The sequence below is a fragment of the Pongo pygmaeus genome, chromosome 12 (assembly GCF_028885625.2).
Source record: "Pongo pygmaeus isolate AG05252 chromosome 12, NHGRI_mPonPyg2-v2.0_pri, whole genome shotgun sequence".
NCBI classification, from domain to species: Eukaryota; Metazoa; Chordata; class Mammalia; order Primates; family Hominidae; genus Pongo; species Pongo pygmaeus.
This window is the reverse complement of record NC_072385.2, coordinates 94372859-94390764: the sequence shown is the minus strand read 5'-3', so window position 1 is coordinate 94390764 and position 17906 is coordinate 94372859. Positions and strand designations below refer to the sequence as shown.

General features: G+C 39.9%; 2 protein-coding genes across 17 annotated transcripts in view; one reads left to right on the top strand and one right to left on the bottom strand.

Moving 5' to 3' along the window:
- The window catches only part of MAP4K3 (mitogen-activated protein kinase kinase kinase kinase 3), a 199589-nt gene extending 185104 nt beyond the window's left edge, over positions 1-14485 (bottom strand). For all 5 annotated transcript variants that reach the window (XR_008500605.2, XM_054475488.2, XM_054475489.2 and 2 more), the window contains exon 1: positions 14354-14485. Coding sequence is in view for 4 of the 5 variants with exons in the window: in XM_054475488.2 (XP_054331463.1) it covers positions 14354-14449 (96 nt within the window). In the remaining variant the exon portion in view is untranslated. The remainder of the gene's footprint in view (positions 1-14353) is intronic.
- Positions 14486-14609: 124 nt separating this feature from the next.
- Positions 14610-17906, top strand: part of LOC134737807 (uncharacterized) — a 179447-nt gene continuing 176150 nt past the window's right edge. For 8 of the 12 annotated variants that reach the window (XR_010123120.1, XR_010123117.1, XR_010123118.1 and 5 more), the window contains exon 1: positions 14743-14998. Coding sequence is in view for 2 of the 12 variants with exons in the window: in XM_063648796.1 (XP_063504866.1) it covers positions 14739-14998 (260 nt within the window). In the remaining 10 variants the exon portion in view is untranslated. Of the gene's footprint in view, positions 16707-17906 lie in introns of all 12 variants that reach the window. The other 4 variants (XM_063648796.1, XM_063648797.1, XR_010123121.1 and 1 more) reach the window with 3 other exon arrangements.

Here is a 17906-nt window from a genome sequence, read left to right as displayed (position 1 = left end):
TGAGACCTTGATCTCAGACTTCTAGCCTCCAGAACTGAGAAAATAAATTTCCATTGTATAAGCCACCTAGTCTGTGGTACTTTGTAATAGAAGCTATAGTGAATTAATACAAGAGTCCAGAAACAGACCCACACAAATATATTCAACTAATCTTTCACAAAGCAAAGGCAATCCAATGGGAAAAGGACGGTCTTTTCAACAAATAGTACTGGAATAACTGTACATCGACATGCAAAACAAAATACAATAAAATATAAAAATCTAGACATGGACCTCACATCTTTTACAAAAATTACCTCAAAATGGATCAGAGACATAAATGTAAAATGCAAAACATAAAACTTCTAGAAGATAACATACAAGAAAATCTAAGTGACCATGGTCTAGCATTGAGTTTTTAGATACAACACCAAAGGCATGACTCATGAAAGAAAAAACTGATAAGCTGGACTTCATTAAAATTAAAAACTTCTGCTCTGCAAAAGACTTAAGAGAATGAAAAGACAAGCCACACACTGGGAAAAAATACTGCATAACATATATCTGATAGAGGACATGTATCCAAAATATACAAAGAACTCTTTAAATTCAACAATTAAAAAAAATCCAATTTTAAAAAGGGAAAAAATCTTAACAGACACCTTACCAAAAAATATATACAGATGGCAAATATGCATAGGGCATAGGAAAAGATGACCAACATCATATAGCATTAGGGGATTGCAAATTAAAACAATGCGGTAGCACTACACACCTATTAGAATAGCCAAAATTCAAAACACTACACCACCAAATGCTGGTGGGGATGTGGAGCAACAGGAACTCTCATTCATTGCTGTTAGAAATGCAAAGTGCTATAGTCACTTTGGGAGACATTTTGGCAGTTTCTTATAAAGCTAAAAGCAGTCTTACCACACAACCCAGCAATCACACTCTTTGGTATTTGCCCAAATGAGCTGAAAATTTATGTCCATATAAAAACCTACACATGGATATTTATAGCTGCTTTATTCATAATTGCCAAAACCTGCAAACCACCAAGATGTTCTTCAATAGGTGAATGAATAAACTGTGGTATAAACATACAATGAGATATTATTCAGTAATTTTTTAAAAATGAGGTATTGAGCCACAAAAAGTTACGGAAGAAACTTAAATGCATATTGCTAAGGGAAAGAAGACAGTCTGAAAAGGCTACATATTGTATGATTCCAACAATATGACACTCTGGAAAAGACAAAACTATAGAGACAGTAAAAAGATCAGTGGCTGCCTGGAGTTGGGCAGAGGAGAACGGAAGATGAATAGATAGAAAATGGAATTTTTAAGGCAGTGAAACTATTCTGTATGATAGTATACTGATGGAAACATTTGTCAAAAGCACAGAAAATGTGCAACACAGAGTGATCCCTAATGTATGTAAACTATGAACTTTAATTAATATAATAACAGTTTATCAGTATTGGTTCATCAATTTTTTTTTTGAGACAGAGTCTCGCTCTGCTGCCCAGGCTGGAGTGCAGTGGCATGATCTCAGCTCACTGCAACCTCTGCCTCCCAGGTGCAAGCGATTCTCCTGCCTCAGCCTCCTGAGTAGCTGGGATTACAGACGTGTGCCACCACACCCAGCTAATTTTTGTATTTTTCGTAGAGACAGGGTTTCACCGTGTTGGCCAGGCTGGTCTCCAACTCCTGACCTCAGGTGATCCACCCGCCTCGGCCTCCCAAAGCGCTGGGATTACAGGCGTGAGCCATCGCGCCCGGCCTGGTTCATCAATTTTAACAAATGTATCACACTGAATTAAGATGGAAAGTGGTAAACCAGAATTGAGATTTCCACCAACAGGGGGAGGGGGATTAGAATCAAGGTGGGAGGGGATGGAGGAAGGAAGACTAGTGGATCTCTGCAATCTAGGTGCTTGGGGGTTTTAAAATCATCTGAGTACAGGTGAACAGTCATGGGCCCACTCAAAACAGCACATTGGAACGGAGACCCCTGAATAATGCTAGGACTCTGGCATTTTAGTAAAGCAAAAACAATTTTTTTAAAAAAGGGTTAGGCCAGGCGCAGTGGCTCAAGCCTGTAATCCCAGCACTTTGGGAGGTTGAGGTGGGAGGATTGCCTGAGCCCAGGAGCTTGATACCAGCCAAGGCAACATAGTGAGACCTCGTCCATACAAAAAATACAAAAATTAGGCGGGCGAGGTGGTGGACATCTGTAGTCCCAGCTACCTTGGGAAGCTGAGGTGAGAGAATCACTTGAGCCCAGGAGGATGAGGCTGCAGTGAGCCTTGATTGTGCCAGTGCACACCAGCCTAGGTGACAGAGCTATAACCTGACTCAAAAAAAAAAAAAAAAAGTTACCTACAAGCACAAGAGGATAACAACAAAATCTGTGCTTGGGCAGAAGAAAAACAGTCCTCCAAGAATTCAAATCCAAGAGTCATTGCTCTTTTGATTTGGGGTTCAAGTTTGTATTATCTATAAGATGTGGGGAATCCCAAACTGAGAAATTAAAATAAAAATTAATCCGAGACCAAAAAGACTCATGAGGTTACTGGAAGAAACAAAAGCAAAACTGTTTTGGAAGGACAGCCACAGTCTCCCACCCACTCCTCACCACCCCCCCAGCCCCTCCACTCAGCCCTCAATTTAAACCACAAAGATTCTTACAGAAAAAAAGTAGATGAATTCAAAATTAACATACAAATTCACAGGCATGAGTCAGCATAAAACAAAGCAACAAACTGCAAGATGAAATCCTCCAAAATTTGAAATTATAGACTAATCCGAAAGCACTAAGAACAATTAAGTATGCAACAAGAATACAAAGACTTGAAAAAGAATAACACAGATCTAGAAATACAATTAATAAAATGTAAAAAGCAATGGAATCTGCTATGGACTGAACTGTGTCCCTCTAAAATTCACATGCTGAAGACCTAACCCTCAATGTGGCAGCATCTGGAGATGGGGCTTTTAGGAGATAACTGGGTTTAGATGAGTTCCTGAGGTAGGGAAGGCCTCAGGATGGGATAAGTGCCCTTATGAGAAGAGACACCAGAAAGTATGCCCTCTCTCTCTGTGAGAAGGCCATCTACAAGCCAGAAAGAGAGCATCACTAGAAACCTGGCATCTTGATCTTGAATGTCTAGCCTCCAGAACTGTGAGAAAATTAATTTCTGTCATTTAAGCCACCTAGTCTGTGGTATGTTGTTATGGCAGCCCTAGCTAAGATAAAATCCAAATGGCAAAATCTGAAATTGTTTGAGCATCAAAATAAAAGTGATGAATCAAAACCCAATGAATAAAAGAAGAATCCATGAGCCCAAAAATAAATAAACAAAAATAGTTCTTCACAGTAGAATGTCAACCAATACATGTAGAAGAAATTAATGGAGTTAGAAATCATTATTTGGGAACCATTATAGTAATAATTCAAGTACAAATCATCATGGATATTAAAATTAGTGGGTATACGTTTGATGAGGAACAAATTATATAGTCTCAAAGTATCTCCCCATAATTTACTTATTAATTAGAAAAGGAAGAGATAATCTGATAGTGAAAAAACTTGGCACACCCACCTTAACCAAATAATCAAAGTCAACATTAATAAGGGGACTAATCAACATCATGTTCTTCCTGATACGATTCACTGAGGATACACATCACTATGAATTTCTGCCAAAAAATGTGTAACATGAATTTAAACAAATGAGGAGCATTCTACAAAATAAATGGTGTGTACTACTCAAAAATGTTGGTGTCTAAAAGACAAAGGCTGAAAAACTGTTCTAGGTTAAGAGACCGAAGAGTCTTAGAAACTAAAAATAGCATATGATTCTCCTGGATTTCTGGAGTTGGGGGGAAAATGCTATAATAGACATTACTGGGACTCCTGAAATTTCAATAAGGTCTGTAGATCAAATAATAGTATTGTCTTAATATTAAAATTTCTTGATTTTGATAATTTATTGCAGTTTAAGTAAATGTCTTTCATTTTGAGAATACACATCAAAGTGTTTACTACTAAAGGAGTTTGATGTCTGAAACTTACTCTCAAATGGTTCAGAAAAAAAATAATATGTATATATACAGAGAATAAATGTGGTAAAGTATTAGCCATCGGTGAATCTTGGAAAGGATGTATGAGAGTTATTTTATTTTTATTATCTCTCATTCTTTGCAATTATCCTGTGAATTGAAATTATTTTTTAAAAAGTAAACTTTTTTCAAAAAGTGGAAGTTTCAAACAGCAGATTAGACAGACATAATTAAAGATAATAAAGATAAGAACCATAATACATGACACAGAATAAAGAGAAAAATCATGAGAAGTCATTGAGAACTATAACAAAGTTAAACAATACAACAGGAGCTCTGAAGAGAAACAAGAAAGAGATAGGGGAAGAAAAGATATCAAAGATATTGCAGTTTACAATTTTCCAGGACTGAGGAAATATGCTACTCTTCAGATTAAAGAAAAACAGTAAATATTTTTATTAAAATCCACACATAACATTGTGAAACTGTACACGCCAGAATCAAAGAAAAAAATCTTAAAAGTTAAACAAGGAGGAAAGAAAAAGTAAGATTAGCTACAAGCAACAATAATTATATTGACAACAGACTATTCCACAGCACAACAGGTAACCAGAAGACAACAAAAGATCTTCAAAGTGCTGAGAAAAAAACAACCGTCAACCTAGAGTTCTATACCCCACTAAACTGTGATTTAAAAGTAAAGACAAAATAAAGACAATGAGGAGGGGGAGGAGGAAGACTGAGTTTACCTTATACAGTTCCTCACTTAAAAAGGAAAGTTAGAAGAAAGAAAAAAAATCCTGCCAAATACAGCTTCAAGATTAAAGAAATCTGAACCCAGAATGAAGGAATATAAGGCCAAGAAGAAACAGTGAGCAAAGAAATTGAAAACTCCTACAGGTAAATGTAAAGAAGCACTGTCTGTATAAAACAATAATAAAAACTAAACTGGGACATTTAAGAACAGTAGAACCAAAGTAAGAGACAACACAAAACAGTAAGGTAGTGAATGAAATTAAGCCTTCTAAAATCCACATACTGACCAGAGAAAGATCAGTTAACTTCAGACTAATTACACAAGTTGCAATTTTAAAGGTAACCACCAAAAGCATAAAAGTAAAATCTTTTAACTTCTAAATCAATAGAGATGAAAGGGAAGAAATAAAACTTACTGAATACCATCTAAATAGCTACCCAAGCAGGTTAGAAAAAAGAGCGGCCCTAATGAATTTGAAAAATACTACATTGTAGGTCAAGTGAGTTCTAAATTCTTCAACTGGCATTCATTTATCTGTATCTTACATATATGAAACATTATCTACCACATTTCCCAGTATGCCTCCTTAGAATAGTTGTCTTATTACTTCTTTGCCCACTTAGGTTCCACAGCAGTATTTTTAACCCATATTTACTCTTTTGGAATGACTTCACAGTTCTCTACAATCGCAAATCCAATTTTTCTTCAAGTCCCAGGTCAAGATTCACTCTTTCAGGAAGTCAACTCATTTTTCCCCTAAATTAAAATTCCTACAGTATTCATATAGTTTTATTGTTTTCTTCTAATTGTTAAAATAGTGCCTTAGGCATGTTCCTTAGATGTTCTATACATACAGATTTTGTTTCCTCATATCAGGGTTTAAATTCCTCAAGATAAGAATTTTTTTTAGGATCTCCTAAACAACCTAGCAGTGTTATTTTTCACTTAAGGATGAAGTAAACTTTAAGTGTATTTTCCTTTAATAAGCTCAAAAGCTGTGAGTTTTGCAAAATACACAGAAACACACACATCTCATATATAAAAGTAAACCAAGTTTATAAGGTATTTGTTATAATCTTTGGGGCCGGCACAGTGGCTCAGGCCTGTAATCCCAGCACTTTGGGAAGCTGAGGCGGGTGATCACCTGAGGTCAGGAGTTCGAGACCAGCCTGGCCAACATGGCGAAACTCCATCTCTACTAAAATAATACAAAAAATTAGCTGGGCGTGGTGGCGGGTGCCTGTAATCCCAGCTACTCAGGAGGCTGAGGCAGGAAAATCGCTTGAACCCGGAAGGCAGAGGTTGCAGTGAGCCGAGATCGCGCCATTGCACTCCAACCTGGGCAACGAGAGCAAGAGCAAAACTCTGTCTCAAAAAAAAAATCTTTGGATACATAGAAATAATGGATATCTTTTTAAATAGTCATTTTGCCTGTCTCCCTTTCATTTTTGACAATTTTTATTAAAAGGAGTCCATGGGCCGGGAGCAGTGGCTCACACCTGTAATCCCAGCACCTTGGGAGGCCGAGGCAGGCGGATCACGAGGTCAACAGTTCGAGACCAGCCTGGCCAACATGGTGAAATCTCATCTCTACTAAGAATAGAAAAATTAGCCAGGCATGGTGGTACATGCCTGTAATGCCAGCTACTCGGGAGGCTGAGGCAGAATTGCTTGAACTCAGGAGGCGGAGGTCGCAGCGAGCCGAGATAGCGCCACTGCACTCCAGCCTGGGCGATAGAGCAGAGTCTCGAAAAAAATAAAAATAATAATAAAAAAAAGGAGACCATATGCTCAGGGTTAAAAATGAACAAGACTAAGCCAAAGGAAGTCAGAAACTACTAGTACAATGAGAATTTTAATGAAAACTGAAAATATGGCTCATATTATCATTACTATGCAATCCTGGAGAAGTTTTCCATAATTATGTTTCACTGCAATATTAGTAGGAAAAGCCAGGGATAATATTAATTAATTAAAATAAAGCAACATATTGATGAGATAAAGATCATCTAAATAAATGTAAAGATATATCATATTCATAGATCAGAAGACTCAATGTTTTTAAGATCTCAATTCTCCACTAACTGAGTGACAGATCCCACACAATCCCAGCAGGCTGTGTATATAAAATATTACAAAATTATATACAAAGATATAAAAAATGAATGCATACAAAAACTGGTGAAATCTGACTAAAGCTTAGTTAACTGTATTGTGCCAACTAATTTCCTCGTTTTGATAATGTGCTATAGGTATGTAAAGATATCACCATTGGGGGAAGCTGGGTGTTGGGTACATGAGACCTCTTTTACTCTTCTTGCAATGAATTTAGAATTATGTATCTCAAAATTTAAAGTTAAGACAAAATTCCAGTAGGCTTTTATATTTAACTTGAAAAGCTGATTCAAAAATTTGTATGGAAAAGCAAAGGACCTAGAATAGATAAAACCATTTTGAAAAGGTAAAACAGAATTGGAGGACTCACTCTGCCTAATTTCAAGACTTTTGATAAAGCTACAGTAAACAAGACAGTGAGGTATTGGTGAAAGTACAGACATACAACTCAAAAGAACAAGAGTCCAGAATATACTCACTGTCAACTGATTTTCATCAAAAGTGCTGAGGCAATTCATTCATGATTCATTTATACAAAGTTCTAAAAGAGCTTTCATGGTGACTGAAATGAGAACAATAATTGTGGGTGGGTGGTATTTATGACTGGCTGGGAAGGGGCATGTATTAATCTGTTCTCATGCTGCTAATAAAGACATACACAAGACTGGGTAATTTATAAAGGAAAGAGGTTTAATTGACTCACAGTTCCACATGGCTGGGAAGGCCTTACAATCGTGGTATATGTAGGTTAGCATACAGGCAATGAAGAGGAGATTCTTTGAGCAAGGTAAGGTAGATGATCCTTTATACAGAAAGAATTTTTACAATCTCAAATTTCTAAGAGCTTAAACAAAATAAGTGTCTTATTTCAACATATCTAAATTTATGGTCAAATCTAAAATTATTCTACAGAGTTTAAGGGCTAACGTAGGCAGTACATTATTACATTAGGAAACCAAACCTATAAGCAGGTCAAGGCAGTTAGAATTCAGAAACGTGGCATCTTCCAGAACAAAAAAAGACTGTAAAAAAAAACCTAAAGCAGAAAAGAAATATGATTTTTGTACATATAAAGGTGGTATGAAAAAATAAATAAAAATTAAAAAAGAAACATGATTTCATCTCTTGAATCGAAGGTCTTTTTTGTATTGGTGAACAAAGTCCTCTTCCTAAAAGCCCAATTTAATCGTATTTTAAAAAAACAAAATAAAAGTCATATGTGATAGCCTACTGCTGTATTCACTAGTCAGTCACTAGGGGTCTTTAGTTCAAAATGACGGAGTATCTTCATATGCATATAACAATTATGAACATTGCTTAATATGCCAAAGATACATTAAGCCCACTGATTTTAGATTTAAGACCTAATAATAACCCATTACATTTAACTCATTCTGTACCCACTATTGCCAGAACTCTAAGTCAAGCCCAATGCCACCTCCTCTGCAAGGCCTGCTGTGATTTCTCCCAGTCAGAAATAATGATCTCCTTCCTCTAAACTCACGTAGCCATGGTTTGTTCCTCTCATGTTGGTTCATTTATTCATTCCATAAATATTTATTAAGAACCTAATATGGGTCAGCTACTCTTCTAGGCTCTGGGGATACAGCAATGAACAAAGCAAAATCACCAGTTTCCTGGATTTACACTCTAGTGGGGAGAGACAGGCAATAAACAAACAAACATGTGGTGATACATTCCATAATGAAAAATTAAGTAAAGAGTCGAACTGAATTTTTTGTGAAGCTAACAAAACTTAAAGTTCAGGCCCCTTCACTTGCATGGTCCTCTATGAGTGCTGAGAGTTGCTGGGACATGTAGAGTATTCCAGGTGGAGACAGGGAGCCAGGTAGTCATCAGAAAGCATTTTTTTGTGAACATTTCTGATTAAATGCCTAAGGAAATCTCAGAAGAAAGGGACCTAAGGTTACAGTATTTTGTTGGGATATCTTTTCTCATTCTAAAGACTCACTTTCACACCTTTTTTAATTCTAGTTTTGTTTTCTTAATGAGGGTCCCAAAAACTGCATCAACTTCAGGTCCCGTAAAACCTGGATCCATCCCTGAATTGCATTCCCGAAAGTGGTGGGAGAAGTGCTGTTTTTGGTAGGGTGGAAACAAGCAGGCTCATTAAAAGGTGACATTTGAGCTGAGAGTTTAAACGAAGAAGCAAACCAAACAGATATTGGTGGGGAGGGGTGGATTTCAGGCAGAGACAGCAAGCTAAAAACCCTGAGGCAAAGCATGAGGAATGCAGTAGAAGGACAGTAGGAGGAGAAATACATAATAATAAATACTTCTAGACACTAACAGCAATTAACAATGACCACACTTTTATGTGTCAGGTACTGTCCCAAGCACTTTTCTAAGCATCTCCATTTTACAGCTGAGGAAACTGAGACACACAGAGAGGGATTAAGTAATTGGCCTAAAGACAAAGCTAGTGGGTGGTGAAACTAGGCAGCCTGGCTCCAGAACCCTGTTCTCAAATCACTATGCTGTGCTACAGAGGTCGGTTGTGCAATTATGGAGTATCTAGAGAGTCTCTCAGCCAGCAAGAGATTTAATATGATATAAATGAGGAAACCAAAAGGTTCTGATCTCAAACTACGATAGAGCTAACAGCAGGTACACATTTTACGTTCCTGTAAATACCAAGTACCAAGCCTTGTCATTTCTGCTACTCTACTCACAGTTCCTAACACATTTCCTCTCATATTACAGCTGTTCAATGTATGATGGCTGTTCAATGTACTCTCATGAGAGAACTTACTATTCATTCTTAATAAAAAATGATGCATTAGATACATTTCACCAATAAATGCATATACAGATCAAAGGTTGGAGGTAAGTACCTCCTTTAGGGAATCAGATCTGCATCAAAGTTATCTGACTTTGTTTTTCAAACATTTTAGAAAAATTACCTCGCTATCTGTTTCACTGTCACTTTTCATCTCAAATAGCTACTGATGATGGGAAATTCTACTTTATTCAACTTCAAATGATCTTTCTGAAGTTTAGGGCCATTTCTTCTGGTCTCTCTAGAGTCTATCCTAAATGGAAGTAAATAAAAGTGAGCATAACTCCAAATAACAATGTTTGAGCTTCCTTCAAATGTTCTTTTCTAAATGCTTAAGGTCTTCATATTCCTTATCAGTTAGGTTTAAGAATTGAGTTTTCCAGAAAGGTTCTCACAAATGCTGATTATAATGGAAGAATTAGTCTATGATGATATTAAATAGAACGCCTTGAAAGATGCATAATTACAAATAAACTAACACATAATTCTCTAAATGCATATAAATTGGTTTCCTTATTTTACTGCCCAATCCTCACCTTTTTTCCTGCCAGCTTTCACAGACACTTTAAATCTATTTACACAGACTACCATGTGAATCCTACCTGGAAGCTTAGCAACACGGCAGCCCGTGCTTCAGAGGGAATGGCTTCCAAACACACAAAGATGAAAAAAAACCAATATCAACCTTTCCAAAACATGTTCTACAATAAACTAGTACTAAGGACAAGCAATATGTATTACAGAGAAAAAGAATCTAATAGTCAAGTAAGTTTGAAGTTTGCTAGGTTAAGCAAAGTTTACCAGGTTTCTTTACCATAGGACTTCTCAGTCTTTAACCTACTCATGGTATGGCTTTTCCTGAAGCACCCCAACCACACTTTGGAAAACGCCTGTGTACAGAATTTAGCTAATGCCTAAAAAGTTCAGTCCAGAAGTCACTAAAGATGACTCTAAGGCTTAAAGCCTGGAGTCTTTGTGTATCCAGTCTTGGATACATAGGCTAGGAATCGTTCACAGGGACCAGACTAAAACCATAAGACTAGGTAAGATACTTCCTCAGAAACCATATTAAGGCTATTCCTTCAAAACTTCTTTTGCCTTATCCTATCTCCAGCTTTACTATCTCCTGCTTCTTTCTAGCAAAAAATCTAGAAAAACATAAGGACATGAAGACTTAAAGGGTAGGAATAATAAAAATTAAACTGGAAAACTGCCTGACAAAAGATGGCACAATGCATGTGAAAATCATATTATGATCTATTATAACTACCTAATTTCTCCAAGAAAACTTTTTTGAATGGCAAACCTATGGATCATTTTTTCATTTTTTTGGATCATAAAGCTCTTTAAGAATGCAATGAATGCTATAACCCGTCTCCACAGAAAAACACAAATACATACAATATTAAGCCTATTAATTTCAGAGCACTCCAAGGGCCTCCTGAGGCCCAACTAAAGAGCTTTAGTTGTCAGCTCCCAGGTCCCTAGGTAACCCAAGCTGCAGGCACTTCATGACAGATAAAGCCTGCAGAGTTACAGGACACTTACAAGATAACGACTTTTTTTTAGACAGTGCAGATAAAATGTATATATGCATTAGCCTGAAAAAAATAAAGATAACTTACTTATTTAGTAAAATTTGAGTCATTTATTCAATACCAAAAGAAGAAGGGCATATGATGGTAATAATATCTCCACAACAAAACAGCTCTGAGAGGTTGATTCCACAAGGTCACATAGCTAATAAATCCCAGACTGTCCACATCCTCGTTCAGTGCTTTGGAACTAAACCATGCCACCTTAAGTACAATAAATATGTTATTACATTGAGTAGGAAACCATTTTCAAAATAAAAATCTCCACCAACCTTCCAAGAATGACTATAATCGGGTCTCTTATTTATTTAATCCAATCATTCCATTTTTAGCACGTAAATGCTGACAAATTAAGGAACAAATTATATATATTGGCTTTTGAAAACAAAATGTACTTCTCTCTAAAACAATTAATTTGTATAAATAAGAAAAATCTAAAACAGCAAAACAAATAACAAAAATATGTAACTTTATAGCATAAACTTCATTATAGACAAAAACACAAACAAGAGTTTAGCAGGCAGGCGGATATGATGCCAAGAACCACATGAAGTTTCTCTGCTTTGGTCACTGGTATTGGAAGAGTCTGGCAGGCAGGGACCAAGCATCTATTATCTGATATCCACTTGGCAGACTACATAAACAGTGAGGCCTAGCGGCACAGCAGGAGTTAGGTATTCCAACTACTACTTAAAGATCTACACTAACTCAGAGTGTGGCTACAACTCAAATGCTAAACTAAATGTGTGCCTCAGTTTCTCCGCTGGAAATGTAATAAATTATCTGCCCATCTCCTATCTTTAGAGAGGCAGTACTGCCAATTGGTTAAGAATACAGTCTCTAATTGGTTCAAATTTTGGCTTTGCCACCTACCAACTTTGCCAAGTTAATCTCCTTGTGCCTCAGTTTATTCAACTGCAAAATGGAGTTAACAATAGCACCTATCTCACAGGGTTGCTGTTAGGATTAATTAGAAAAATCTTATAGTGCCGGGCAAGTAATAAGCATTCCATAAACATCAGCTAGTATTATCATTATTTTAAACGAATGACAAGATTAACCAACTTACTATACCTCTATTACACTTAGGAAATTACAGGCCCTAATTTTTTTGCTTTTTAATCATGTGACTTTACTGTTTTTTTAATATAGCAAGTACCCAGCCAATTATTCCTGTAAAAAAATTTACTGTATACCCTGCCACCTAAAACGTATACATTCATCGAGTTTTAGTTAACTTTTCATCGCAATATAAGTGAACTCCCCCAACCAGTCATAAGCGACTTGCATCCATCCACTTCTACTTTCAGTCATCACCATATTCCTTAACACCATTATTCTTACCTAGACTATCACAATGGCCTCCCAACTGCTCCATTCCACTCTTCATGCTGTAGTAGGGAGTTCTTTTAAAAACCTAAATCTAATGTCACTCCTCTGCTTAAAAGCCTGCAATGGTTCCCCATTGTCCTAAACAAGTCCGATCTCCTAATGAGAACTAAGAGGCCTGCAAGATCTAGGGCCACCCTCCCGCTCTGGCTGCTCAGGCTATACAGGCCTTCTTTCAAATCGGGCCTCAGAGCCTTCACATATCATGCTCCCCTATCTGGCGTAATCCCCTCTCCCCAGTACCCTAAGCAACGCCTAATCATCTCTGGGATCTCAGCTAAAAGGCGATGAGCCTCTGACACCCTAAACAGGATCAGGTCCTCCTATTACATGCTCTCATAACCCTGATCCTAATACTCTTCTCTGCATCACAAAATAAAACTGCAATAATTATTTAAATGGCTATTTAATACTGTCCTTGTCCACGAAAATAGAAACCCTTAGTAAGATTTGGAACCAAGTCTATCGTTTACTGCTACAACCCAAAGTGCTTACTTGCCAAGCATCTCATATATTGTAGGTGAGCTCAATATATCTATATTGCATAGTAGGAAAAGTGATGAGATTCACGATGGTGAAAAGCAGATCATCCAGAAAATGAGACTAAAGCAGAACATTGGCTGCACTGTATTAAATATGTAAGTTACCACAGGCATTACACTGAAGAATAAAAACCTGCTTAAACATGGGCAAAATAATGTTAAGACTAAATTTTCCAATGCAAAATTAAGTTTCTTTGTGCATCCTCAGGTGTTATGTGAAACTGGAGGATTTCAACTTCAGTTACCAGTAAGAAGATACACAACTAAATCAAGACTGCTGCCACATTTGGCAACAATCTCCTCTCTTCTTGGCAGTAACTGCGAGGCCAAGAGTTGAGTAGGCCAGGTAAGAGGGATTTATCTTCCCACATTTAGAAGTGGTCCCTCTACAACAGGAATGCTGTACTGCTAATGGACTTTGAATTCTAACCTTGTTAAACCAGTACCTTCCCTTAAGTATTCAAGTCACTTTTTTAAAAAACAAGTTTAAACGGCATCGCAGTCCAATTCAACTTAGAGAAAACAAAGTTGCTGTTTCAGAAAAAAAAAAGTCATTACTTTGGAATATTAAAAGAAACTGATAGGGGGATGGATAAGGCACTAAAGGCTGAGAGCTGTCGATGGAGGATGGGGGTCGCCCAGCATAGTATAATAACTACCACCAAGGCCTGGTGGGCAGCAGCTACCAACCTAGAGCGGACGATCACAGGTTGGTGTGAAGCAGGCAGGTTTGACAGCACCAGACCCCTGCTGTCCGGTTCGTCGCGCTGACCCTGCCAATGCAACAAACGCCCAGACCCTCTCTGCACTATGGATGAGCAGAGTGGCCCACTCTCCTTCTGCCCTTCCCTGGAAATGCGCGCAAGAAGGGAGGTGGCAAAAATCACGTCCACCGGGGGGCTCAGGTAAGGGCTGGGGAGGTCTCGGGGTTAAACATTTGGCCCTTTGTTCACCAAGGCAGCAGAGCCCTTGGCGTCCGCAGCTCCTCCTCCCCGACTGCTCCCAGGCGCCAGCGTCTCCCGAGGACAGGCGGCACGGGCTCGGGCGCCTAGGCTTGGCTGCGGGTCGGGACCCCACGGCCTTGGCGGGGCGCGGCCCCTGCCTTTACCTTGTAGACGTCGCCGTAGGTGCCGCTGCCGATGCGCTGAATCAGCTCGAAGTCCTCCTGCGGGTTCCGGCGGGATAAATCGAAGCCGGGGTTCATGGCGGGCCCCAGGTGCCCCCCGCCTCCCTCCCGGGCAGGGGAGGGGGGCCGCTCAGGGGGCCACACGGAGAGAGGGCGCCGCGGCCGGCTCCCGGCTCCCCCGGCGGTCACAATCGCCCGGCTCCACGCTGCGGCCGTCGCCGCCGCCGCCGCTCCCCTCACGCCGCTGCGGACGACGACAAGCGGCCAACCGTCCCCGCCCCCCGCGGCCCGCCGCCGCGCCGAACCCGGTCACACCCACAAGGAGAGGAGAACCCTCGCAGCCCCTCGCTCGGGGTGAAACTCCAACATGGCTTCCGCTTTCGCCGCTCCTCCCCCTCCCCTTACTCCGGCTCCTCCAACCTCCTCCCCCTTTTCCCGACTCCCGCCCGACTGCGCAGCCGCGATCCCGGAGGGAGCGCTCCAGGCCTGGCGCGCACCCGACCCCTTGCGCGTTCCGGCTCCGCGCGCCTGCCAGGTCGGGGCCGGCGGCGGAACAGCTTGGGACCCGAAACGCCTCGGCTTTTCTGTGGACCTGCGCCCGGCCGCTGCTGCCGGACGCTTGAAAAGGTTTGGCCCAGGGACCGTGGTTAGGACTAGCAGAAAGTGGCTTCTTTTCGTTTCTGATTCCCCTAACGACAAAGTTGGACCTTGGTCTATCTGGTCCCAGTTCCAAGCAGATAGCATAGTGGTAATATCCAAGACAGCCAATGTCCCAGCCTTTATTATTTTAGAAGCAGCTACACGTGGGATACCACGGCGTGCTGCAGCCTTTCTGGGATTGCGGGGAGGGGTCACTAAACACACCCTGAGGAAAACCGCCAGCAAAAGTGAGCTGTGCTTGCTTGCCCCTGTCCCCGACACTCGGACCCTTGGAGTTGGCCTGCCAGGGTGCAAAGGAGGGCAGGCCAGGAGGGCCGCGAGGGAGGTGTGTGCAGTGGGCAGCGCGTGAAAGCTCCGGGAGGAAAACACGCGGAACAGCTGCCCACCATCCCGCGTGGGAGGCAGGCAGAGCGCAGAACTAAAGCAGTGATTGACCTCCCTTTTCGAAGAGGGTTGGATTATCAAAGACGGGCGGGGACTGCGCAGGCTGTCAAGCAACCCTGCAAAGAAGGGGTGGAGGGTGGACTAGATCTATTACCGCACCTGAAATAGAAACACGTGACGATCCGGAAACTCTTTAGCTGTGACCTCACCTACCCAAAAACCCCACCCTGCTTAAGACCCAGATTGCGCGTCTTATATCTGAGCTATGTGGACTCCAGCTCCGATGGTTAATACTGGTCCAAGAAAGCTTGAGGGTAATGAAGGTTATTTTTCTGTTCTTATTGTACTTCCCAATAGACATTTCCAAGAGCTTTAATCAATTAGGTGATGGCCACTTTGGCAATACCACGTTGGAGTTTTGCTTCAGAAATGCTTTCCTAATCCCCTTAGGCACCACACCTTCTAACCACTAATATTCCCTAATTCCTCGTGGCTCCTGAGAAACTAGGTCTCATCAAACCTGTTAAGAATAAGTATAATAAATTAATAGTAGAGCAAGCTACTTAGAGTTAACCGCTTCATACTTTTTCAAAAAATCTTTTCAATCCTTTTGCTCATAGGAAAATTGCATATATACTAAATTCTCAAATTGTTTACTTTGAGTATCTGTTGACTAAATTGATGTTTGAAAATGGTTATCTCTTCACCTATACAAGTAGCCTTTCAGTTGTGTAATTTTTAATTATTAAATTTTAAAGCATCAGTAATATGAAAGTATCACTTAAATTATTGCCTTAGGAGTACATATCATTGAATATCTTCTAGATGGATCTACCTTCAGGCTCTGGTATCTTGAGAAACTCCTGACTATAAATGTTATTCCATAGCCAAGGATCTTGCTTTTGCTTGTTTAAAGTACTTGCCCAGGACCCAGATTACAGGCCTGCCTTCGGTTAGTCCACATTTGGAGAATTGTTTGCCATCTTTAGGCCAAATGCAAGAATACTTAGCCAAGGATTCAGATAAGCAGACCTGACAAATCCCAAATGGGAGCCAGGTCTGCTCTTTTTCTCTGCCTTTTTTTTTTTTTTTTTTTTTTTTTGAGACTGGGTTTCGCTCTAGTTGTCCAGGCTTGAGTGCAAGGGTGCAATCTCAGCTCACGGAAACCTCTGCCTCCCGGGTTCTAGCGATTCTTCTGCCTCAGCCTCCCGAGTAGCTGGGATCACAGGCATGCAACATCACGCCCAGCTAATTTTTGTGTTTTTAGTAGAGACAGGATTTCTCCTTGTTGGTCAGGCTGCTCTTGAACTCCCGACCTCAGGTGATCCGCCTGCCTCGGCCTCCTGAAGTAGTGGGATTACAGGCATGAGCCACTGTGCCCGGCCTCTGCCTTTTTAGTGCCAGAAAGCCAAATTCTCAGGACTGAAAGCTGCACAAGAAAGTTCTAATGATTTCAGTGTTTTGTTTGCTGAGATTATTGTCTGTCCAAATAACTTTGCATTTGCATCACTAATAGACTTCTTTCAAAAGGAAAAGACATTTCAGTAGGGCTAGAAAAGTCTTTAAAGTTTTGTCTGTTCCATTTTGGCAGGGCCAAGCTAGTCCTTTTGAGAAGAGATGAATTTCCGTGTAAGGGCCTGATTTGCCATGTGGGTTATGACATAAGTAAAACAACTACTCACAAAGAAAATATTTTGTTTTTTGTAATATATACATGTGGCCAATTCCAGTGCCTTTTTCCCCTGTTCTAACAATCCTCAATTTTGCTAGAAGTAACACTAATGATCACACTTTCCTAGAATCAGAGAAAGAGCTTCCCTCTTCTATGATTAGAAGCATTCTTAGAAGTCATCTAATCTTTTTAACGTAGGAACTGCTTCTACAGCATCTCTGCTGGATTTACTGCTGCTTGAATATTTTCAATAAAAGGTGACTCATTGCTTCCCAAAACAACCCACCTCGTTGTGATACAGTGCTAGTAAATGATCATAATAACTAGGAGAAAAGTAGTAATTTCTAACATTGCTAAGTGCTTACAAGATGCCAGGAATGGAGCCAAGTATTTTTCGTGTATTATTTCATTTAATTCGCACAACAACCTAATGACATAGGTAATATTATCTCCATTTTATGAGGCACAGACAGATTAAGCTGCTCAAGGTAACACAGAAGGCTCAAATTTGAACAAAGGCAGTATGATACCAAGGCCAGACTCTTAGCCACTAGTCTATACTCTGCTTATATACAATATACTTAAAAAAATTTCTCTTATGGTAAGCCAACCTCTACCTCCCTGTAATGTACTTAGAGGCAATGATTATTAGATTCTGGTGGTATTGAATACAGAAAAGAAAAGCCACAATGCCTGCTCTCAAGGAGTTTACAGTCTCATAAATAGTGTGAGAAGCACAGAGAAGGGGCATTAATGCAGACGGGAGGAAGATTTAGGAATGACCCCTTGGCTGGGCGCGGTGGCTCATGCCTGTAATCC